The sequence below is a fragment of the Lasioglossum baleicum genome, chromosome 8, assembly GCF_051020765.1.
Source record: "Lasioglossum baleicum chromosome 8, iyLasBale1, whole genome shotgun sequence".
Lineage (NCBI taxonomy): Eukaryota > Metazoa > Arthropoda > Insecta > Hymenoptera > Halictidae > Lasioglossum > Lasioglossum baleicum.
This window is the reverse complement of record NC_134936.1, coordinates 809,987-835,466: the sequence shown is the minus strand read 5'-3', so window position 1 is coordinate 835,466 and position 25,480 is coordinate 809,987. Positions and strand designations below refer to the sequence as shown.

Sequence of the window (25,480 nt, the reverse complement as noted above, 5' to 3'; positions counted from 1 at the left end):
CGTTTGTGACAGGCCGAATTGTTGTTCGTCTCCGCCGAATATTACAAATTATTCCTCTATAACGTAAAAATATGCATTTTGGGCACCGTACCCACCGTACCACGACTTTTAGGAATCATAATTGACCAATTCTGAACTACTCCTTGCAATGCTGAAGCGTAATTTCGAAAAGTCGTAAACCTTGTAATTGCATATACGTATATGCGAATTTAGCGATGTGTGCGTGTGCCCACACACTCTTGCACGGCCGCGCCGGCCCCCTTAAGTACGATCGGAGTCAGTTATGCCAGTATTAAAAGCAGTATTGCTTATTTGCAGGTTCCCGCCACTTTTTCAAACCCAAATGCCGACCGCGGTCGGGTCTTGTCGGGTGTGATCTCAACCAATTTCTCTCACATAATATCAAAGGAAAAAGTCCATGAAGCCCGTTTTTCGGAAAATCCCGGATGTCTTTTTAAAAATGAAAAAAGATATTTTCAGAAAATAAAAAAAATTTTCAAAAAAAACAAAAAAATTTATTTTATTGCCTTTGTTTGGGATTGGCTGCGCGTACCTCGAGATCGTGACGCACGATCCACCACGCAGCCCAGTGATTGGCTGCTCCGCTCGCCGTCGCGAGATCGATGATCGATCAGCAGCGCGCCGCGCGATAGGCTGTCGCCGTCGGATCGATTATCGACCTGCCTGGTGGAATTCCATTGGTCGAGATTTTCGATTAGCAGGTCATCGTTCCGACGGAGAGAGAAATCCGCTCTTCTGATCGTTCGTCGAATCAATCGCTGATTAGCTTCGGTACGAAAGTCGCGCGTCGTCAGACCAGCCTTTTTCGGTTAACAGCATTCGTTTCTAACTACGTTCTCAGCACCGCTGCTGTGAACAATCACGTTCTTTCTGAACTACTTTATTCGATTCTTTATTGCCTCAGTCAATCATACAATTGTGCTGAACGTTGTACATAATTTGTATAAAGTTTTGTTGAGACTACCGCCAGACGGAATAAAGTGTGCTCGTCCAAATTCGGTGAAGTTTATTGTCCCGTCTGATCTCAAACATTTGGTCCTTCGAGCCGGATTCAGTGCTGCAGTTCACTGAAAATTTACAAGTGATTTTTAACCGCTGTGCGTTTGAAATCGTGAATACAAACAATGGCTGACCTTGTCAGTAATCAGCAACTCATCGGCCAACGGATTTCCCGACTCGTTTCAAACATCAAAAAACGGGGAAAGGCCAACATTTCGCTGGGATTACTGCAATCTGGTCTTACTACCCTCCAAGAGCTATGGTCCGATTATCGAAGGGGAGATTCCGCCATCAGAGCCGCCGCTGAAAAGGATCCTAAATTAAAGGAAAGTGCATACATCCAGGACGACGAGTACGAAGAAGTGCAACTGGTCCACATGGAACAGACTGGAGTGCTGAGAGACATGATTTCGGACCTCAGGGCATCCGCGACCGTTAAAGAATCTCCGAATTCAAACTCAACGGTCGTCGAGACGGGCACTCAGAGGTCGCGCGCCGTGTTGCCAAAAATGCCTCTCCCATCTTTCGACGGACAATACAAGGACTGGCCGTCCTTTCGCGACTTGTTTACATCACTGATAATCAAGGACCCGACTTTTTCGCCTGTAGAACGTCTGCACTATCTTAAAACCTGCATGAAGGGTAGCGCCGCAGCCTTACTTAAGAATGTCAAGACGACTGCCGAAAACTTCCAGGTCGCGTGGGAGAAACTCGAAAACCGCTATGAGAACCGTCGAAAGCTGGTCCAAGCCCAGATCAGACTCCTTTCGAAGCTATCTCCAGTTCGCAAGGAATCCGCCGTCGAATTGCAGCGACTTTTCGACGAAACGTTTGATGCCGTCGATGCCCTCATAAACCTTGACAGACCTGTGAACAACGCCGAAGACTGGATCGTTGAATTAACCACACAAAGGTTGGATCAACAGTCACGACGTGAGTGGGAGGATTTAGTCAAGCGATCAAAGGACATTCCCACTATGGAGCAGTTGAGGGAGTTTATGCTCGGGCGCATACAAACCTGCGAAGAACTGGAAGCTCCGCCGGAAAGAGAGTCAGCAACGATCAAGAAGACTGTAACCAAGAGCTTCAAGGTCCATCAAGTTTCCAAGGCCAGCCCCTCGGGAAGATCCTGCAGCCTTTGCCAGGATCAACACTTCATTCAACACTGCAAGCAATTCCGTGATAAGTCGCCTTCTGAACGAAAGGACGCTGTTCGTGCATTAAACATCTGCTTCAACTGCCTTGGAAACCACCAAGTTAATGATTGCAAGTCCCCGAAGCGATGTCAGCGATGTGAAGGCAAGCATCACACGCTGATACACGAAGCAGTTCAATCTCGACAGGAGAATAATGCAGCTGGGGCCTGCGTGCAGCAGGTATCTACTCACGTGAGTAACGCTTCGGTGATTCTCGGTACCGCTCGTGTTTTAGTTCTAGGCCCACTCGGACAAAGCAGCCTCGCTCGCGTACTCATCGATCCCGGCAGTGAGGTTTCCTTAGTCTCAGAGGCTCTTGCTCAACGACTCGGCCTTCAAAGAAGTCAGGCTAGGATTCCTCTTCGTGGCGTTGGAAAATGCAGAGCGCAGTTCACTCGGGGGAAGACTGTTCTCGCAATTGCTCCTCATCACGAGCAAAAGAGAATCTTCGAGGTTCCTGCCTACATTCTTCCCGAACTCTCCAAGTACCAACCTCTAAATCTACCCTCTCCCAGCTCCTGGCCCCACGTTAAGGGGTTGAAACTCGCCGATCCTGTCTATCACCATACCGATCCGGTAGACATCCTCCTAGGAGCCGAGTCCTACGACCTCATTCTCTTGGAAGGCGTCAAGAAAGGGCCGCCACACACTCCAGTCGCTCAGGAGACCCACTTCGGCTGGATTCTGACCGGAGGATCTGGACCGTCGAACTCTAACTGTTCGTCTGATCGCGCTGAGGCTCCAGTACTTCACAGCAGGGTAGACCAGGAACTTATGGCTTCCTTATCGAGGTTCTGGGAGCAGGAGGAAGTCGAGGCAATGATTCCTGGCACGGAAGACGACATCCGAGCTGAGGAACACTTCTCCACCACTTACGCCCGTCTACCTGATGGTCGCTTCATGGTGCGTCTGCCGTTCAAGGACACTCCAGAGTTGGGAAACTCACGACACACCGCCGTGAAAACTCTTGATGGTCTAAGCTCCAGGTTCCGACGCTCTGAAGAGTTCAGGCTCGCCTATCAAGACTTCCTGACCACCTACGAGGCACTAGGGCACATGTCGTCGACTCCACCTTCTTCCGGTTGTAACTCCTATTACCTTCCTCATCACGGAGTGCTGCGTGAGAGCAGCAAGACTACCAAACTTCGAGTAGTCTTCAACGGCTCAATGCCTTCTTCTAATGGGAAGTCACTCAACGATTTCCTTCTTCGGGGTCCTAATCTACTGCCTAATCTTGCTGACGTACTTCTGAGATGGCGGCGACACCGATTCGTGTTCTCAGCCGATATCGAGAAAATGTATCGGCAGATTCTCGTCCATCCTGAAGACCGAAGGTGGCAGCGGATCGTGTGGAGATCTGGAAAGAGGGAAAACATACTAGATTACGAGCTCAACACTGTTACCTACGGACTTGCTTGTGCACCTTACCTAGCAATCCGATGTCTTCATCAACTCGCTCAACTGGAAGAGCTACGGTATCCACGAGGCTCCCACACCGTACTGAGGGACATATACATGGACGATGTCCTCACCGGAGCTGACTCCCTTCCAGAGGCTCGTCTGAAACGACTTGAGGTCCGAGAGCTTCTCATGGCGGGCGGATTCCCACTCAGGAAGTGGGCCTCCAACTCTCGGGAACTTCTGGAAGGACTCTCCATCGACGAGCGGAAGGGAATCGTCGAATGGGACTCTCCCACATTGCACAGCGTCCTAGGTATACAATGGCTCCCGTCCTCTGACTGTTTTCAGGTCTCCGCTGCCACTTTGATCCGGAACACTGGCTACACTAAGCGAGCGGTGCTCAGCGGGACGGCACAACTCTTCGATCCCCTTGGCTGGTTGGCTCCCGTCACTATAGTCGCAAAGGTTCTCATGCAGTCTCTGTGGCTCCTCAAGATTGACTGGGACGCACCTCTACCAGGAAGGGAGGAACTCATCTGGCAGAAGTTCCAACAGCAGCTGCCCACGCTGCAAACTATTCGAGTCCCACGCTGGCTGGGTATCAGTGGCTCCAAGCAAACTATCGAGATCCACGGATTTGCTGATGCTTCCGAGCGAGCATATGCGGCTGTGGTTTACTCTCGAGTCCTCGATGAGAGGGGAGTTGCCACCGTTTCACTCATCGTCGCCAAATCCAGGGTAGCTCCGTTGAAGAGAGTCTCACTACCGAGACTGGAGCTCTGTGCAGCGTTCCTGTTGGCCAAACTCACCGACCACATCACCAAGGTGCTCGACTTGCGGGATATCGGACTACATCTTTGGTCCGACTCCTCGGTGACTCTCAGCTGGATTCAGGGGCATCCATCTCGTTGGCCGACGTACGTGGCCAACCGAGTCGCCGAAATCCAGAGGATGGTGCCTCTAGCCAAGTGGCATCATGTACGAAGTGCCGAGAACCCTGCAGACTGTGCATCCAGGGGCCTGTATCCAACCGAGATGGTAAACTTCGAGCTTTGGTGGCGAGGACCCGAGTGGCTTTCTTCATCCGGACACTTCCCGGAGACCGTGGGCAGCGAAGCTCACCCCGAAGTCACTGAACCACTCATTCATCACGTGGCTCGCCGAACAGAGGGATCTGCATGCTCCTTGATCGAGCGGTTTTCTAACCTGACTCGCCTACTACGAGTTCTGGCTTGGTGTCGTCGTTGGAAACCTGGACAACGAAAAACGGAATCAATTCTCACTGCCTCCGAGATACAAGCTTGTAAACTCACTCTATTGCAGCTGGAGCAAGCTGCACACTTCATGGAGGACATCAGGGCCCTCCGGAAAGACCAACCGGTGCCATCCAAGAGCCGGCTAGCAAAGCTCAGTCCTTTCCTAGATCCTGAAGGAGTACTGCGCGTTGGCGGCCGCCTCCAGGTCACCAACCTCACCTACGACAGGAAGCATCCCGCTATACTTCCAGACGACTCTGCCTTGGCAAGGCTGTGGGTAGACGCTGCGCACAAGCGGTGCCTCCACGGGGGAACTCAACTGACTCTCGCTACTCTGCGTCAAGAGTGCTGGGTCCTCAAGGGTCGTCATATGGTCAAGTCCTGTATCAGACATTGCACCACTTGTATACGTTGGAAGGGTCAAACTGCACAACCAAAAATGGGAAATCTTCCATTACCACGACTAACTCCTTGTCGTCCTTTTTACAGATCTGGAATTGACTATGCTGGGCCAATACTGCTCAGATCCAGTAGTGGCCGTGGTCAGCGCACCTCGAAGGGATACATCGCCGTATTCATTTGCCTCGTCACTAAGGCCGTACATCTGGAGGCTGCATCGGATGGGTCCACCGATACCTTCTTGGCCGCTCTACGACGCTTCATGGCACGGCGTGGTCGCTGCTCCGAACTTTACAGCGATTGTGGACGGAACTTTGTAGGCGCTAACCACGAACTGCGTGCCCTTCTACGCGAATCGGAGAAACAGGGAGGAGGCCCATTCGCCGCAGCTTCCAGAGAAGGAATTACCTGGAGATTCAATCCTCCTTCCGCTCCTCACTTCGGCGGACTCTGGGAGGCAGCTGTTAAGTCCGTTAAGTATCACCTCCGCAGAATCATTGGCGAGCAGAGATTGACCTTCGAGGAGCTGACCACGCTTCTGACGGGTATCGAAGCTTGTCTCAATTCCAGACCTTTATTGCCTATGTCAGACGACCCTGAGGATCCAGTTGCTCTAACGCCTGGTCACTTCTTGATCGGGGAACCTCTCATCGCAATCCCGGAGCCCAGCCTCGAGGACCTTCCAGCATCACGCTTGTCTCGTTGGCAATTATTGCAACAAATGCAGCAACATTTCTGGAAGCGCTGGTCACGGGAGTACTTAAATTCACTGCAAACTCGAGGCAAATGGCAAAGGGACAAGGCACTAATCAAGGCCGGAATCCTCTGCCTTATAAAAAGTGAACTTCTTCCTCCCACTCAATGGCCTCTCGCTCGCGTAGTAAACGTGCACCCGGGACCAGATTCTTCTATTCGAGTCGCAACTGTTCGTACTGCCAAGTCGCAATTTCTTAGGCCTGTACACAAACTAATTCCATTACTAGCGCCGGACGATGCTGAGACAGATGCTGGAAGGGAACCCGAGGCAGGCGTATCACGCGATTCTTCCAATTCTCATCTGTGAAATTTCGAGCGCGTTTCAATTTTAGGTTAAGCACTGTACAATTCGCGTCACCAATTAACTAGCGATATCATTTACTTAGGTTAGTTTCACTCACCTCATTATTCACTTCATTTTAATTGTATCCATCTCGGCAATCATTAGCACTGTAAACTTCCATTTTTGCACTCGCGTCTCGTCGTCCATTTACTACGTCGCACGTTGCCAACCCATTCATTCTTCTCAATTTCGTCAATGAATGACGAGGCGGGCGGAATGTTTGGGATTGGCTGCGCGTACCTCGAGATCGTGACGCACGATCCACCACGCAGCCCAGTGATTGGCTGCTCCGCTCGCCGTCGCGAGATCGATGATCGATCAGCAGCGCGCCGCGCGATAGGCTGTCGCCGTCGGATCGATTATCGACCTGCCTGGTGGAATTCCATTGGTCGAGATTTTCGATTAGCAGGTCATCGTTCCGACGGAGAGAGAAATCCGCTCTTCTGATCGTTCGTCGAATCAATCGCTGATTAGCTTCGGTACGAAAGTCGCGCGTCGTCAGACCAGTCTTTTTCGGTTAACAGCATTCGTTTCTAACTACGTTCTCAGCACCGCTGCTGTGAACAATCACGTTCTTTCTGAACTACTTTATTCGATTCTTTATTGCCTCAGTCAATCATACAATTGTGCTGAACGTTGTACATAATTTGTATAAAGTTTTGTTGAGACTACCGCCAGACGGAATAAAGTGTGCTCGTCCAAATTCGGTGAAGTTTATTGTCCCGTCTGATCTCAAACAGCCTTATAGACTTAAAACAAAAAAATTCGTCAAAGTTTCTTTTTCTTTCCATTCACGGTTATAAAGCACATAAAAAAATTTTTTTTTCGATACGCTATATTTGAATGACGCTCGTCAAGATGCACTAAAGTAAGTATATATGCCACCAAAGTCTTATAACAAACTTCAAATTTTAGTCAATGTCGCGGGTTTTCGTACATTCGTCCCACTGTGCGGCGTCTCTAAAGAGGGTTTTACACGTCCATAAAGGCATCTTTTCTGGGACGTCGTTTTGACATTTGAAGGCAGGTGCCTTTTATGCATCTCATTTCTGCCGTGAAAACGGCGTCTCCAAAGAGGCGGCTTTTACACGTCCATAAAGGCATCTTCTCTGGGACGTCGTTTTGACGTTTGAAGGCAGGTGCCTTTTATGCATCTCATTCTGCCGTGAAAACGGCGTCTCCAAAGAGGCGGCTTTTACACGTCCATAAAGGCATCTTCTCTGGGACGTCGTTTGTACGGCAGAAATGAGATGCATAAAACGCACCTTCCTTCGGGCGTCAAAACGACGTCCCAGAAAAGATGCCTTTATGGAGTGTAAAGAGCGTCTTACTGAGACGTAAGACGTAAAGACGTAGAACAGACGAGAAAATGACGTCTGCAAGACGTCCTGTGCTATCTGGGAACGGTCTAGGTCGATAGACAATACGTGTTCGGCGGAATGCCGACACGTGCGCGGATTCGCTATCTCCAAGATGGCCGCGTCGGAATCGGTATTACGCTGGTTGATCGGGCAGACGAACAGCGATGAAATAATATCGGTACCCGATGGAATACGCGTTCCTCGGAATAATGAAAATAACCCGCGTCGGCAGCCGTCCGAGATTTAGGCCGGCGCGGGGTTCACGGTGAATTTGACTAATTTACAAAATATGACTGTGCGCGGCAGCGTCGAACAAAATACGCGGACACGTGCAGATTGTACGGATCTCTCGCTTTTCGCTTCTCACTGGGAACTCGCCTAAGGAACGCAAACGGGCTGTCGTTACTACGACACACACGAAACACGCGGTCGTCCGAAAGACGATTCGCGTACAACCGAGTTTATTCACAAAACGCTGCTCGAGCCACAAATAATATCCTCGAATATTAGACGGAAATTGGCACTTACCACCGGCAGCGGTGAGATTGTCGAGAGTAACTACGGCACCAAGTATTAACCATACGCATGACGCACACGCGTTTACAAGGTTCGGTGGTATTTCGACTAGATCTTACGAAAGCCTACGCAGCAGTGCCCGTGATTTACGATGGCTCGAGGATGCGGAAGTGAGGCGTCCCCCACTCTTTCGGTTTTACGCCCGCCAATTACTGTCGCTCGCGATGTCGCTACTAAGTAGGGCCGGCGCTCGCCAGGAAGGCGCCGGACCTGGCCATTTTCATGTTTTCCTTAACGATGGCCCTTCGGCCACCGGGAATGTCGTGAGACATTCTTCTGCAGAGATTTCCCAAATAGTCCGGTGATACGAGGCGGGCCTTACGGCGGCAGCATTGGCATCAGCATTTCCTATTGGCAACGAGTAATTAGCCGGGCTCCCTGAGCCCGCGCTACGGTCCTGTAATTTCTCGTCGTGCCAATAGGCATGACGCGCGACGTTCCAAAATTCTTACAGTCTCAGTTCTTACGTTACACGATATCCCAGTGAGAGCGCTTACTGCTGTTTTATTCCTAACTAGAGGGGAGTTGTTGCTCGCTCGCGAATGATATTAACTATTAAATAATAGTATCTGATCGGTGGTTGAAGCTAGTTCTGATCCATGCCACAGATTTAATAACAGTAAAGCGGGTTCTGTTTCCTGCTAAAGATGATGTAGGAGCTGTTCCAGGCTAAACATGATGTGGAGACAAAAGAAAAAAAAATTTCCTCTCTGGTTTGACATGCCTGCTCTAACCACGGAGATTTCATGTTTTTAATATGGATAAAATATTTTTTAGGTGCTCACGATCACAAATTCAAAAATGACGCTAAATGACATAGTTGTGCAGATTTCGTTCACTTTTACAGTATTTATACACTGTGACATTGCAAGCCTGCGACGTCACTTCTCCGTTTGAAAACGGTCAAACAACCATTTTGTGAATGGACCGGACCGGCCGTTAGCGATTTCGGAAATCACCCGCGGATTGATAGCGCTCCTAGAGGAAGATAGTCCGTTGGTAATATCGCTCCTAATGTCGTCTATTGCACGTGCCAAGCATGGTCAGTTCCAGGGACGTGCCTAGACCACTATGATTTTGCAAGATACACCGACATTGGCGCCCCGCATCAAGGAATCGAATCGACAATAAATTATTGGCCAAGGAGGGAAATCAATCCGGATCCGGAACTTATCAAAAGGAGCCGCCGCACACGAACGAAGAAACTCGGAGGCGACGATGGGGGACAATGAGGTCTCAATTTGGAACATTCTGTATTTTGGAGGTCCCGCCGTCCCCTCATCCCGAGGAGGGGTGCCTGGGAGGATTCATCCTCCCCGGTGATCAGTGGCGATCGTGACAATTAGGTGTTATGAAGGTCTGGGGCCCGAGGACCTTCTCTGAAGGTGCGGTCCTGCGACTGGAATCAGTCCTGTTGCGAGGAGCGCCAATAGGGAAATTCGGTCATCCAAAAGGAGCGGGGGGGAACTAGAATCGATGCATTCCACCGATACGGATGAAGGGATCACTGTCGCGCTATACTTGGGCCCAAATAAGAAGGTACTTGTTCTGCGCATGTTGTTGCGCGTCAGCCATTAAATTCATAGCGTCAGCCAATGATCGCGTGGTCGGCGAAGTACGAGTAGGGGGATTAGCCAATGAACGAGTTCCGTTAGAGTCATATGCGCAGTAGAGTCTTAAATTGGTCGGCTAGTAAGTACCTTCTTATTTGGGCTCAAGCATAGTCCTTCGAGCGAATGGTTGCGAATCTCGCCTTTAGATGATTTAGTAGTTCCGAGTCCCGTTCGACTAAGTAATTTCGTGTCGCGGGTAGTTTTCGCGTTCAAGTAAGAACGACAGTTTCGAAGCCAAATCTCGAGGCTGAAATACCAACCCGGCCAACGAATCCCGTGCGCAGGATAACGAGACCGTAACCGTGATTCCTCGTTCTTCTGTTCGTGGTGGCCCGCAGATTTGGTGTGAGGACGACACGTTATCCTCTCGTCCTCGACATTTTGGTGTGTCGAACTTGCGTCCGTTTCATGGGCGCTGTGAGTTTTTGGTAGAGCAGTTTCCCTCAGTTCTTATTTCGGAAATCTCCTCAGGAGCCGCGGCGGAATTGAATAGTTTGTCGTACAGAAATTCGGTAACGCGAGGCCAACCTCGCTCGACAGACTAGCGACAGTCCGCGAAATTCGCGCCGTCCATCTGCGCTTACTGCGCTTACGGTACCGTCGTACCGTGCCTTCGTGATAAATCGAATATCGACTTAACGCGCTCCGCGATCGATCAACCATCGCTAGAGTGTACTAGGAGCGCGGACTCCCGGGTCGCGGCCACGTGGCCGCTCACCTGTAGTCTTTACCGTCAGACAACAAATAAACTAATTTGAGCCCTAACTGTCAAGTTTATTTCCGACCTGCGAGACCCGTCCTGCCGTGAGGGCTGTCCCCGTTATCCTCTGTGTTCGAACTCCTGGCCGTTCGCGTCATCGTATTTCGTTTGCGTTACGAGAAGGTTCGAAGCTCGTGTTCGACTTCCTCGAGCACGAGCCGTTGGTCGTATTTAATCTGGTACTTTCTAGTACCTGGCGCCCAAACAAGAGTTTTGTGCTTCGAACGAGCCTTCTCGTCAATTGCCTTTGTCTCGGGAGGCCTGTGTCTGCACGGCTGCACACGGCCCGTCCTCAGCGACTGTAAATTCGTGCGAACAAGGGACAACGTTACAACACGTTCTACGATATGCTACTACTCTTTTAACAACGTCAACGGTGAGTTAAAGAATATGCTGTTGCTACGAGGGTAGTCCCAGAAGTACCCGACCTTGACATATAGTTGGCGGTTCTTATTTGAAAACTTACTATAGCCAAAAGTACAATCTTTATAAAGCTTAAGTTTGAAGTCTGAAGACGCTACGTTGTTTAGTATTTGTTTGACAGCCACCAATAGTGAACGCTTTTAGTGAATTTGTAAACATAGAAAAATTTGGTCATCGTTATGTGATACAATACTTTCATATGAAAGGTCTCAGTCTAACCAATATCAAAACCGAGATAGATTCTACTCTGGGGGAGTCTGCTCCTTCGTTTACAACAATAAAATATTGGGTGGCAGAGTTTAAACGAAGCCGTACGAGCTGCCAAGACGAGCATCGCAGTGGTCGACCAAATGAGGTGACCACGCCAGAAATGGTGAAGAAAATCCACAAAATGGTTTTAGATGATCGTCGACTGAAATTGCGCGAGCTAGCAGACATGGTAGGCATTTCAAAAAGTGCTGTATATCGCATATTAACTGAAAATTTGCACATGACAAAGCTGTGCGCAAGATGGGTGCCGCGTTTGCTAACCATCAGGACAATGCACCAGTTCACACATCCGGTATCGCGGTGGTCAAAATCAATGAGTTAAAGTTCGAACTGCTTCCTCACGCACCCTATTCGCCAGATTTAGCCCCCTCAAATTATTTTCTCTTTCCAAACTTGAAAAAATGGGTCGGTGGTAAAAGATTTGCCAACAATGAAGAGGTGCAGTCTGCGGTTGATGGCTATTTTGAGGAGCTCGACGGATCTCACTATAAACAGGGTATCGAAGGTATTGAACATCGCTGGGAAAAGTGTATCGTGCTAAAAGGAGACTACGTTGAGAAATAAAGTTATTTTTTCCCAAATTTTTTGTGTTTTCTTTGTTAGGTCGGGTACTTCTGGGACTATCCTCGTAACTGTTATACCAGAACTAATTGAAAATTTTAACAGTTTCCTTCAAGCCCTGGTGGAAATTATAGATACGAGCGTCGAACTAATTAATGCGCCACGCGTAGTTCATACGGTACGAGCCTGAGCTGGCTCATGAAGTACATATTATCCCCACGGCGAGCAAGACACGCGGCCGAAAAAAAGGGTCGCAGCCCTCGAACACCGGAAAAAAATTTTCATTATTTAATTACGTTTACAGCATTATTTAATCCATGAACAAATGCTGCAATATTATTGGCAATTTAAACTTTGGGAAGGTTTTTAAAAAAAAATGTATAAAAGTGTTAGACATCAGACTTGTCTTATATGAAAGTTTAAACAATTTCGAATAAGAGCATACAAATTTTAGGTGCAGCCTGCTGCAGCCGTGTAGTTTATACGATAATTAAGAAATAAAATCCCGCGGTATTTTGGCGTCTGGATAGCATAGTTGACTTGGACTCTGATGTTTAGACTGCGCGAGTCCTATCTGCTTGTTAGTATTTCTTTGTATAAACTGTTACATTGTATTACATTGATCATATTCACAGAAATATCGTCTAGCATACTTGTTTTTGATCACGTTAGTCTTCAATCGAATATTCACGTGGAAACATCTGTACTGAAGGATTTTGCTAATTGTAAGTTTTATGTGTGTTAACTTGTGTATTATAGTTAGTTATATAATTATAATTGAACATATTTATGTATGTAGATACACATACATTGTACATATTTTTAATTCATTTATATAGTGTGTAATTTAGTTTAAGAATTGAACATAATTTTGAATTACAATGTCGAAAAGTATGTTCCACTTTAACCTTCCCATCATAATGTCTTGACATCAAAAGGTTAATTATTTTTATATTTGTAGACAAATATAACTTTAAATATGAGGATCTTTTTAATGCATGGTATAATGAAGGTGATCCGCGCAGGAAAATAATTGCTGGGTCTGATTTTATTTTTGATAAAATCAACCAAGTGACTTGTGACGAAACTAGAAAGTCCATTAAAGAAAAAGTGCGTCTCTTTTGCAATCATTTATCCCAGAAATGGAAAAATTACACTGTCCAACACCAAATTTGATTTCAATATACTGTTGGGTCCTTCTTATAGAGTTTTTTGCGCTGATTCCGAATCTGGTTTTAATTTTTTTCCTATACGTCCAGTTTTTGAGAAAATGGAGTTTTAAAAAAAGACATATTTTTCAACTTTAAACAAATATTGCGATGTTATTATAAAAGATATTGAATTGTTGTTTGCAGCAAAAGATTCTGTAGACTTTCCCGAATACAGTGATATCCAATATTAATACATTATGATTGTTTAAACATGTTTAAACAATGATTAAAGACGGAGATGCACCACTTTTGCACCAATTTTTGCGGATATTTTCGAATTTATCTCAAAAAATAAGGGTCCAGCGAAAAATTGAACTATACCACGCGAAAGAGCAGACTTTTATCTTGAGAAACCCCCTTGTGAAGTTTGCATGGTCGACGTTTTTACCGAACCAGAAAGCAAAATATCTTCGCCCGACATGCGTTGACGCCAGTGGTGCTCTTCCACTAGCGCGGTCGTTCGTCGGGATACGGCGAGGCGCGCTGCGGTGAAACGGCGCGTGGCTATAAGCGCGCAATTATGTCAGCTTACTTAAATGTAATATTTTATTAAATGTGTTATACTATTGTTATTTATTATTTATTAGTATATTTATTCTGTATAAATTATTTTATGTATTTTTTAATGTTAGTCTCTCGTTTATAGTATATTTAATACAAAAAAATACCTTTTGTAACAAAAAAATAATTTATTCACACACTACACTATTACACTATTTACAATGCTAATATATATGTGTACACTATTCAGATATAATACACTATATCGATTTAATATGGAGCAAACTATTTTAATTATGTATTTAAGTCAATAAAAATAGTCCCGTTTATATTGTGTTTGGACTTATTTTACTCGGAAGAATCTCGAGTGTTCATTGGCACTATAATTACAATACATAGATAAGACGACAATTACTGAAAATAAAATTTTTCAGTCACCGCATTGCAGACTTTCCTTACATTGTATGTATTCCGTTGTCCGTAGACCGTCATTTATTTCAAAATATCGTGTTGGTTCTTAAGAAAACTGATGCCAGAGTTCAGTTTCGGCTTTGTGTTTGTTGAAATCAGTCGTGTCAAGCATTTCAAATCTGCATTGCTACGTATAAAACTTCATAAAAAACATTTATAGTTATTTATAGTATTTTAGTTGTTGTGTATATAATATATGTATTTTAGTAGTGTATTATATCTGAATAGTGTACACATATATATTAGCATTGTAAATAGTGTAATAGTGTAGTGTGTGAATAAATTATTTTTTTGTTACAAAAGGTATTTTTTGTATTAAATATACTATAAACGAGAGACTAACATTAAAAAATACATAAAATAATTTATACAGAATAAATATACTAATAAATAATAAATAACAATAGTATAACACATTTAATAAAATATTACATTTAAGTAAGCTGACATAATTGCGCGCTTATAGCCACGCGCCGTTTCACCGCAGCGCGCCGCGCCGTATCCCGACGAACGACCGCGCTAGTGGAAGAGCACCACTGGCGTCAACGCATGTCGGGCGAAGATATTTTGCTTTCTGGTTCGGTAAAAACGTCGACCATGCAAACTTCACAAGGGGGTTTCTCAAGATAAAAGTCTGCTCTTTCGCGTGGTATAGTTCAATTTTTCGCTGGACCCTTATTTTTTGAGATAAATTCGAAAATATCCGCAAAAATTGGTGCAAAAGTGGTGCATCTCCGTCTTTAATCATTGTTTAAACATGTTTAAACAATCATAATGTATTAATATTGGATATCACTGTATTCGGGAAAGTCTACAGAATCGTTTGCTGTATACAACAATTCAATATCTTTTATAATAACATCACAATATTTGTTTAAAGTTGAAAAATATGTTTTTTTTTCAAAGCCATGATTTTCAAAAACTGGACGTATAGGGAAAAAATTAAAACCAGATTCGGAATCAGCGCAAAAAACTGATTCAAGACAGCTGATGAGGTCGATGCCAGATCGATAAAACAAATGAAGATCTACAGCAAACTACCGCCCAAACATCGCGTGTTGCTATACCAATACATTGTCTATCCTGTTTTCACGAATTTCGTGATTCTTTCTCATTCTGTCTGTGACCGCAAAATATCTCATGTGTGTGCATTGTGCATTGACCACATTAGCTGTCTTGAATCAGTGTGCATACGGATGCTAGCTTGAACGAACGATTCTTCTCGCACGCGTCGAAGATTTCCGTTCGCAGAAATCACACGACCTCAAGATGTCCGTTCCGTCTGTGAGCGAGTCTCGCGACGTAAATAAAGTATAAAGTTCAATAAAGTGCAGTGTTTCAACATTAAAGGATTACCAGTTCTTTACATTCTCCTCATTCCCCTCAGTAAACTTGTACTCTCTGTAAACTCGTAGTGCGTGTGTATGATATTGTAAATAGTGCTAGAGCGTTTATTCCAGTATATTAGGTACGGTGTTATGAACAATTATAGTGCAGGATAAGGATTTGTGGATATGTTTGAGAAGAATATAAAAGTGAAAGGGCATTGACCCCTTCTACTCGATAATTCCATAGGGCGGATATTAGAAATGCCCTTGTGGATTTTAACGAGTAGGTAGGTTCAATGTCGTCCACCGATTTTTTAAACATTTTCACCTCGCTGGGGCCCTAAATGAGAACTAAGGTATGCATGCGTTTGTCACTTGATACGAGACTGTCGCTCGCCTGTCTGACGTACGCAACGTATACTTTTGTTAGAAGTGTTGCAGCATTTTAGGCGGATTTTTAATTGTTAATAACTAAATAACGAAGCCGAAATCGCAATTTTTTTATTCTTCATTTTCGTCTTATATTATCGTCGAGAACCACCCCTTAAATTTTCTCCCACCTGTAGGTAAACACCCTGTATGTGCATAGTATTGAATCCACCATTTTGAATTTTTCATTTTTGATGTCAGATTCGTTATCAGTGACCTCAAAAACATCTGATTATCAACTTTTATAAAGATCCAATGACATTTTGACTTTTGGCCAGTAAAATCGCCTTCTCGGGCCACTGTGCGACGTCTGTCTTAGATCAAGGATTTATTGTACCTGGTTATGAACATGAGGATTAATTGATTCTAACATAAGATACGAATGTCTTTTCGGGAAGCATAAAGCATTTTCGTAATTGTCAAAGTCCTCAATCGATCAGAACTCTTGGGGAACCGCTTACCCAAGGAAAAGCTTCGCCGATATAGTAATGCGAGCTCAAATGCAAGTCGCGAAGAGGAAACAAGAGGAGCCGGAAGACCCGGAAACTAGAAGGCGACGGTTGTATAAAATTATTTCAGAGGAAAGGCCAATTTTTCCTGTTCAAGAAAGCAACTTCCACGGAATGGTGATGGACAACAAGGAAATACTAAAACTTTTCTCCATGCTGAACACGTGTATGCTGGAATTCAAACCGGTAATTATAACATAGTTTCAAATAATTCGACAATGCTTGAACTTAATAGTTTAATTAATGTATATTAATTTCGTAGGATCTTGTAGAATTTATTAATCGATGGAAACCTTATAAATTCTTATGGAATAACGAACGGAGTATGAGAGAATTATTACAAATTTCCTTACCAGAATTCGAAGCTACTCTTCGCAAGCACAGTGAACTCGAAGATCGATTAGCTACCGAACCGGATATGATCATTTTTGGAACCTCCATTGCAATATCTACTGAAAAACTGAAGTATGGCCTTTACACGGAAATCAAAGGTACGAGATGTCATTATACAGGGAGGTCTGTTTAAATACGAACACCTAAATATCTCTTCAGGTTATTGTGATGCAAAAAATATTTGTTACGTAATGTGCATAGTGTCAATGGACCAAATATCTGGCAAGAATATTTTTTCCCGAAGGTCATTTTTCTCGGAGTTATCAAGGTCATCGATGTTTTTTGATACATAACTACAATTTTTATTTTATTATCTATATCTAACGAAAAAAATGACCTTTGAAAAAAATATTCTTGCCAGATATTTGGTCCATTGACACCATGCACATTACGTAACAAATATTTTTTGCATCACAATAACCTGAAGAGATATTTAGGTGTCCGTATTTAAATGGACCTCCCTGTATATTAGCAAATCCATGAACAATGTACAGGGTGTCACGAAATTATGTCACGGCCACCATCATGGTGTGATTCTACACCTACGACCCAGATAGCACAAAGACGTCTTAAAGACGTTTTAAAGACGTCTGCACTTGGACATTGAGTCGTCTTAAAGATGCCCCGAATGTCTTACGAACGTCTTCCGAACGTCTCCTGAACGTCTTGTGTTAGAATCCCTCTCCACCGCATAAAAAAATTTTCTTTAATATGCTGTGAAAAATTATTTGTTATAGCTATTTGTGAAGTTTGTGATTTTTTTTGTCTGGTTTTTTTTCTGCGGTCCCTGTCTACCGCACAAAAACAAGTTTGACTGTACATATACAGAGTGTCTAAAAAATATTGCGGTTTCTTGAAATGGGAGGTTCCTGGGGTCATTTGAAGCGACATTTTCTTTTGCAAAAGTAGCCGCCGCAGCTTTGTTAAGGAGTTATTAACGAAAAACACGGACCAATCAAAGCGCGACCCAGTGTCGTCAGATGAGGTAAAAACCGGCTTCATTTGCTCTCCTCCTTTTCCGGTTCCACTATCCCATTCTAGCACCATGCGCACACTCCAACGCAGTGTTCCGATATGGTGCATCTTTTCTCGCGCATACGCGGCCAAAACAATAACGTATCTATATTAGGATGATGAGGTAGCAGAGCCCTGGGGCAGTTATATTGACAGGAATGTATTGAAACAGTCTGCTCCAGACAAAAAAACTCCAGGACATGTCCTACGAGTTACAAAATATACAGAAATACACATGTTATACACATTCATTCTTCAGAATCAAATCATATCAATTTTTTTAAATTCTGTGGGGTGCTCAAAGTACCCCATTTTATCGAGAATCTAAATTTACTGAGGCTGAAATCGCCGCACATGCGCGAAAAAAGATGCACCATATCGGAACACGTCCTCCACTAAGACCGTAGACCACGGAGCCCGTGCCGTGGTCTGGTCTGGTCTTCAGAGAGGGAGTACTGCTGAGAGCTGACAAGAAGATCCGCGGGGTGGGCACAGAGGTAAGAGGGGTCTATTGTTCTGTATAGCAGTAGTAGTGTGTGTGTGACCGCTTCGGCCAATAGAAGGCGCGCCCCCACCAAGCCAACCAATCGGACGCGCATTCTTGCCTACGTCACCGCATTTCTGCCAGGGACCTTCTTGTCAGCTCTCAGCAGTACCTACATCAGGCGTGGGCATTTTTGCCTCAATTGAGGCAAGACCGTCCCCACCGTAGCGCCCACTGTCCCCCACCAGCATCCGTTGTTACTATGAAGGAAAGACACGCTTCGTCCGTCGCAAGCAGTGCGCAGGCTCCGTGCATCGGATCCGCGAGGAGCGCCTCCGAAAGGAAGCTTGGTGGGGGAAGTAGGCGTCTGAGGGGCTCCACCCGTGCCCACGCCTGACCTACATCATCTCACCGTGATTCCCCTCATCTGGCGATACTGGCGCGACCTACGCGCGTGTTTTGGCAAAGACGGCCGGGCGCGGCGCGGGGCGCCGCGCCGGCAGTCGAGCGTTGAAAAAGCGGTCAAAAATCCGTATAACCAAAACTACCCAGCGAATTTGTTTAAAAATTTGTGGATAGGTTGCCACAGGTACAATGCTTAAATGGCTAAAAAAAATGTTCAAAAAATTATTAAACATTAAGTAATTATGGGCTAATTGGAAATCTCTTTTTTCGGCTCATTTTTTATTAATGGAAACAAATCTTAAAAGTCTGCGAAAACAAAACTTTGTGTAAAAAATCTCGGTCCACTTCGAACCATTTTGGCCACAATTTAAGTTTAAATATCTGTTAAGAAATAAATAAAAACTGTACTGGCATGCATGTATGTATACCACACAGAGAGAGTTGAGTGACACTGGACGGAGTGTATAGGAAAGAGAAGACGCAATGCATGCGTAGTAACTGACAGGTAGCAAGCGAAGCAACAGCGTGTGTAAGATCAGAAATGAGAAAACCTTACGTAATATTTTTGTTAAATAAGTTAGTGATTAAACATATAAGGAAAAGTCAGTGTATTACGGATTTCTACGATCTAATCTCTAATTCTTAACAATATCAACTTTTAGAATTTCCAGAAATGAATCGTGCAAAGGTTACGATTGTATTTGATATTTTAGGTGTATTTTTTACGACCATTTCTAAATAATAAAGAGAAATATGAAATGCATATTATTTATTAATCCTTTATTGTTTGAAGCGAATAATATGTACAATCTATACACATAAGGCTGACGATTAGAGGACAGCGGAACCCCAGCGAAGTCCCGACGCGACGGTGCCTCAATTTGAAAAAACTTTTTAAAAAAAAATGACACCGACTTCGAAAAACGCACTAAAAACTATAAAATAATTTCCATTTAATATACAGGGTGTCCCAAGACCCCTTCGACTCCGGGAAATGGGAGGTTCCTTAGGTCATTTGAAGCAACATTTTCCTTTGCACCAATGTCAGCCGGGGCTTTGTTTAGGAGTTATTAACGAAAAACACGGACCAATCAGAGCGCGACCTAGACGCGCGATGGCACGTTCAGCCCGGCGCGCCGGGAGACGAGCGCGGTGTAACGCCGCGATGCCGCAACGAACAAGAGTTTCTCGAGATTATGTGAATCTTCCCCGATTTGGATGAGCTTTGGATATGTTGTCAAGACCATGATTCTGAACAACATTTCCCTTTACAGTTTTTGTCGGCCGGCTTTAGTTTACGAGATACATAATTGTAAAAACTTGTAATTGTAAATCGATCGATAGTACTATCTTCTACCCGATTTGGATGAGCTTTGGATATGTTGTCAAGACCATGATTCTGAACAACATTTCCCTTTACAGTTTTTGTCGGCCGGCTTTAGTTTACGCGATAAATGTAAAAACTTTTAATTGTAAATCGATCGATTGTACTATCTTTTACCCGATTTGGATGAGCTTTGGATATGTTGTCAAGACCATGATTCTGAACAACATTTCCTTTAGACTTTTTGTCGGTCGCGGAAGAACTTTACTTGTCAATTCATATGGGTGGATCTTTTTACCCGACTTACGGCAACGTTACCCGAACGAGAGAAGAAGCAGAAACTGATTGAATTGAAAACTCACTTATTCAGCCGTAAATCCATTTGCTGCTTCGAAATGTGTGTCACTGGGTCACTCGGTGACGAACTGCACAGATGTCTTCAGGTATACGACAGTACCGAAAGCTAAGGGACGTACGGTCAGGTGAACGAACTGCACAGGTGGTGGTAAATAGCAGGTATACGACAGCCCGAGGGATGTGCGATCAAATCAACGAGATCCGGACTTTTCACTTTCACTTTCACACAGATGCCATGAAATTTTTCCACACTTAATTGCAATACCACAATTCCACAAACAATTGCAATATCATTTGTATTGCAGCACACATCACAACAATCAGATAACATGATCACTAGCGAACGTAAACTTTCTAAAAGAAGAACATCCCGAATTTTTCTTTCACTTCTCACTGTACGTTTTAGCACTGGGAACATTTCAAGGCGACAGTCGATGCACTAAAATCCTTAAAAATTGACGAATTGATCACTCACAATTATTTGGCACGTGTACGGTGTCCCACCCTCTCGTTGTCCATAAATTAGTCTTATGGCCAGGCCGGTAATTGCACCGCTGGTTGTAGCTGTCAGGTACGCGATCGCAGTCAAATCTTAAGGGCTGCAAAAGGAGGGCTGCACGGCAAGTGCGTCTGGACATTGACCTGGGTCAACGCACCTGTCACTTCAGTACGTGGCTGCATTGTATGTAAGCATTGGAAAGGGCATCTTCGTGGCCTTGAAAAGGGCCGATTAAAAGAAAAGGAGTTGGTGTTGCGTTTAATATTGGGGCCCTGAAAAGGGCCGATTGGAACTGTGACCGCAAATCAGTGCATCAGATGTTCGAAATGGCCGCCGTTCATCCGAACGCAAAGCTCGGCCCGCTGAATTGTCTGTTGAACAACTCTGTCAAGGGTTGTCCGGCTGATGTTCACAATGGCACCGTGAACTAGTGCAACCAACTCTTCCGGGGTGTTAACCGGCTGCTTGTACACATTTTCCTGAAATGACATTTATTAAAGAAAAACAAAATGTAAGTAAACACGTGTACGATAATGAGTGGAAAATACCTAAAAAATATATGAAAATTGAAATTACCTTCAAATAGCCCCATAAGTAAAAATCCAGCGGATTAAGGTCAGGTGACCGTGGGGGCCACGCAACAGGACCACCGCGGCTGATCCACCTGTCCTGATAGGCTTCGTCCAAATGGGCGCGGACACTTGCGGCATAGTGCGCTGGCGCACCGTCCATTTGGAAATACATGTTCCGCCGGATCGCATAAGGAACATCGTCTATGAGATCCGGCAGAACATGTTCCAAAAAGATTCGAAACGTCGGGCCGTTCAGTCTATCGGGTAGAATGTACGGCCCGATTATGTGCTCGCCACAAATGCCGGCCCATAAGTTGACCGACCAGCGGGTCTGTGCTGCGCGTTGCCGAAGCACCCGCGGATTCTCGACGCTCCACATATGCGAATTGTGGGCGTTGAAGCACCCTTCTCTTGTGAAGAGTGATTCGTCGCTCCACAATATGCATACGGGGAACGCCGGATTCCGCGACACTTCATCCAGCAGCCACCTGCAATACCGAAGCCGCCGGTCGAAATCCGCAGGTAGCAGTTGTTGTATCCGCACATATTTGAACGGGTGCATCCCACGATCCTGCAGAATTCGGTGTACCGACGTCCGGCTGACCCTAGAAGTAAACATACATGAAAATGCATAAATCTATTGTTAAATGATATTTCTTTTCGCTTTAATGAAATACCTGATAGCGGAATACTTTTACTTACCTTGTTTGGCGACTGACGTCGCGCACGCTCACGGTGCCATCCTCTTCAACAATATCCAATACTTGTGCGACATGATGCGCGGACCTCGCTGTCCTAGGTTCACCGGTGCCCACGCGATTAAAATCAAACCTCCCCAACGACGAAAGTCTACGTGCCAACTGCCGAATGTAATGGGCTGACGGTGGTGGTGTGATGTATGGCTGCTCTAGTATGATGCGTCTCACAGCGGCAGCAGCATTGCCGTTGCAATGGATGTGCGTGGAAATCATTGCGTAGTGTTCTCGGTGAGAGTACATGATGCGACGTGGACTTGGACTAACTGCAGTTTTCCAAACAAGCTTCGACCACCCCTAAATATCCCTACCACGAAGCAAAACTGAGGATACAGGAACATTCTAAAAAACACGTGTTTTGCAGAAGTAGAAAGTGCAGCAGTGTGACTCCTGCCTTTCCTCCGCGATAGAAAACAGGGATCCGCATCTCCGAAAGGGATTGTGTCATAAATCAGAACTCTTCAGTTACTCGGGAGTGTCCGCAGGACACGGGAATGGAAAAATTTTCTCTTGCACATGTTGAGTTTAAGAATTTTTTGGGTCGTGCAGTTAGGTCCTAAAAGATTTACGGTGTGCGCCGCTTGACGTTACCGAGGCAGTCTAGCCGCGATGTCTCGAGGCACGATGCAGGAATAATGCAAATTACGCTGCCTTCCAGCAGTGTGTGACTCCCGCCTTTCCTCCGCGATAGAAAACAGGGATCCACTTCTCCGGAACGGATTGTGTCATAAATCAGAACTCTTCAGTTACTCGCAGGGACCCTAACTGTTAAAAAGTCATGGAATAACAATTATCGATAAGAGAAATTTATTTCGATCGCTCATAACAGTCATCATCATTAATAAGTTATCTCATAAATTTTTTATTCATAGAATTGATCATTGATCATATCGAAATAAATTTCTCTTATCGATAATTGTTATTCCATGACTTTTTAACAGTTAGGGTCCCTGCGAGTAACTGAAGAGTTCTGATTTATGACACAATCCGTTCCGGAGAAGTGGATCCCTGTTTTCTATCGCGGAGGAAAGGCGGGAGTCACACACTGCTGGAAGGCAGCGTAATTTGCATTATTCCTGCATCGTGTCTCGAGACATCGCGGCTAGACTGCCTCGGTAACGTCAAGCGGCGCACACCGTAAATCTTTTAGGACCTAACTGCACGGCCCAAAAAATTCTTAAACTCAACATGTGCAAGAGAAAATTTTTCCATTCCCGTGTCCTGCGGACACTCCCGAGTAACTGAAGAGTTCTGATTTATGACACAATCCCTTTCGGAGATGCGGATCCCTGTTTTCTATCGCGGAGGAAAGGCAGGAGTCACACTGCTGCACTTTCTACTTCTGCAAAACACGTGTTTTTTAGAATGTTCCTGTATCCTCAGTTTTGCTTCGTGGTAGGGATATTTAGGGGTGGTCGAAGCTTGTTTGGAAAACTGCAGTTAGTCCAAGTCCACGTCGCATCATGTACTCTCACCGAGAACACTACGCAATGATTTCCACGCACATCCATTGCAACGGCAATGCTGCTGCCGCTGTGAGACGCATCATACTAGAGCAGCCATACATCACACCACCACCGTCAGCCCATTACATTCGGCAGTTGGCACGTAGACTTTCGTCGTTGGGGAGGTTTGATTTTAATCGCGTGGGCACCGGTGGACCTAGGACAGCGAGGTCCGCGCATCATGTCGCACAAGTATTGGATATTGTTGAAGAGGATGGCACCGTGAGCGTGCGCGACGTCAGTCGCCAAACAAGGTAAGTAAAAGTATACCGCTATCAGGTATTTCATTAAAGCGAAAAGAAATATCATTTAACAATAGATTTATGCATTTTCATGTATGTTTACTTCTAGGGTCAGCCGGACGTCGGTACACCGAATTCTGCAGGATCGTGGGATGCACCCGTTCAAATATGTGCGGGTACAACAACTGCTACCTGCGGATTTCGACCGGCGGCTTCGGTATTGCAGGTGGCTGCTGGATGAAGTGTCGCGGAATCCGGCGTTCCCCGTATGCATATTGTGGAGCGACGAATCACTCTTCACAAGAGAAGGGTGCTTCAACGCCCACAATTCGCATATGTGGAGCGTCGAGAATCCGCGGGTGCTTCGGCAACGCGCAGCACAGACCCGCTGGTCGGTCAACTTATGGGCCGGCATTTGTGGCGAGCACATAATCGGGCCGTACATTCTACCCGATAGACTGAACGGCCCGACGTTTCGAATCTTTTTGGAACATGTTCTGCCGGATCTCATAGACGATGTTCCTTATGCGATCCGGCGGAACATGTATTTCCAAATGGACGGTGCGCCAGCGCACTATGCCGCAAGTGTCCGCGCCCATTTGGACGAAGCCTATCAGGACAGGTGGATCAGCCGCGGTGGTCCTGTTGCGTGGCCCCCACGGTCACCTGACCTTAATCCGCTGGATTTTTACTTATGGGGCTATTTGAAGGTAATTTCAATTTTCATATATTTTTTAGGTATTTTCCACTCATTATCGTACACGTGTTTACTTACATTTTGTTTTTCTTTAATAAATGTCATTTCAGGAAAATGTGTACAAGCAGCCGGTTAACACCCCGGAAGAGTTGGTTGCACTAGTTCACGGTGCCATTGTGAACATCAGCCGGACAACCCTTGACAGAGTTGTTCAACAGACAATTCAGCGGGCCGAGCTTTGCGTTCGGATGAACGGCGGCCATTTCGAACATCTGATGCACTGATTTGCGGTCACAGTTCCAATCGGCCCTTTTCAGGGCCCCAATATTAAACGCAACACCAACTCCTTTTCTTTTAATCGGCCCTTTTCAAGGCCACGAAGATGCCCTTTTCAATGCTTACATACAATGCAGCCACGTACTGAAGTGACAGGTGCGTTGACCCAGGTCAATGTCCAGACGCACTTGCCGTGCAGCCCTCCTTTTGCAGCCCTTAGGATTTGACTGCGATCGCGTACCTGACAGCTACAACCAGCGGTGCAATTACCGGCCTGGCCATAAGACTAATTTATGGACAACGAGAGGGTGGGACACCGTACACGTGCCAAATAATTGTGAGTGATCAATTCGTCAATTTTTAAGGATTTTAGTGCATCGACTGTCGCCTTGAAATGTTCCCAGTGCTAAAACGTACAGTGAGAAGTGAAAGAAAAATTCGGGATGTTCTTCTTTTAGAAAGTTTACGTTCGCTAGTGATCATGTTATCTGATTGTTGTGATGTGTGCTGCAATACAAATGATATTGCAATTGTTTGTGGAATTGTGGTATTGCAATTAAGTGTGGAAAAATT

The 25,480-nt window shown here is 45.3% G+C and overlaps 1 protein-coding gene across 1 annotated transcript in view; it reads left to right on the top strand.

The window, feature by feature from the left end:
• LOC143211245 (dynein axonemal heavy chain 5-like) overlaps window positions 1-25,480 on the top strand; it is a 179,722-nt gene that overhangs the window by 93,509 nt on the left and 60,733 nt on the right. Inside the window, exons 4-5 of the mRNA XM_076428729.1 lie at window positions 16,301-16,570; window positions 16,647-16,875. Of these exons, the coding sequence (XP_076284844.1) occupies window positions 16,301-16,570; window positions 16,647-16,875 (499 nt within the window). The remainder of the gene's footprint in view (window positions 1-16,300; window positions 16,571-16,646; window positions 16,876-25,480) is intronic.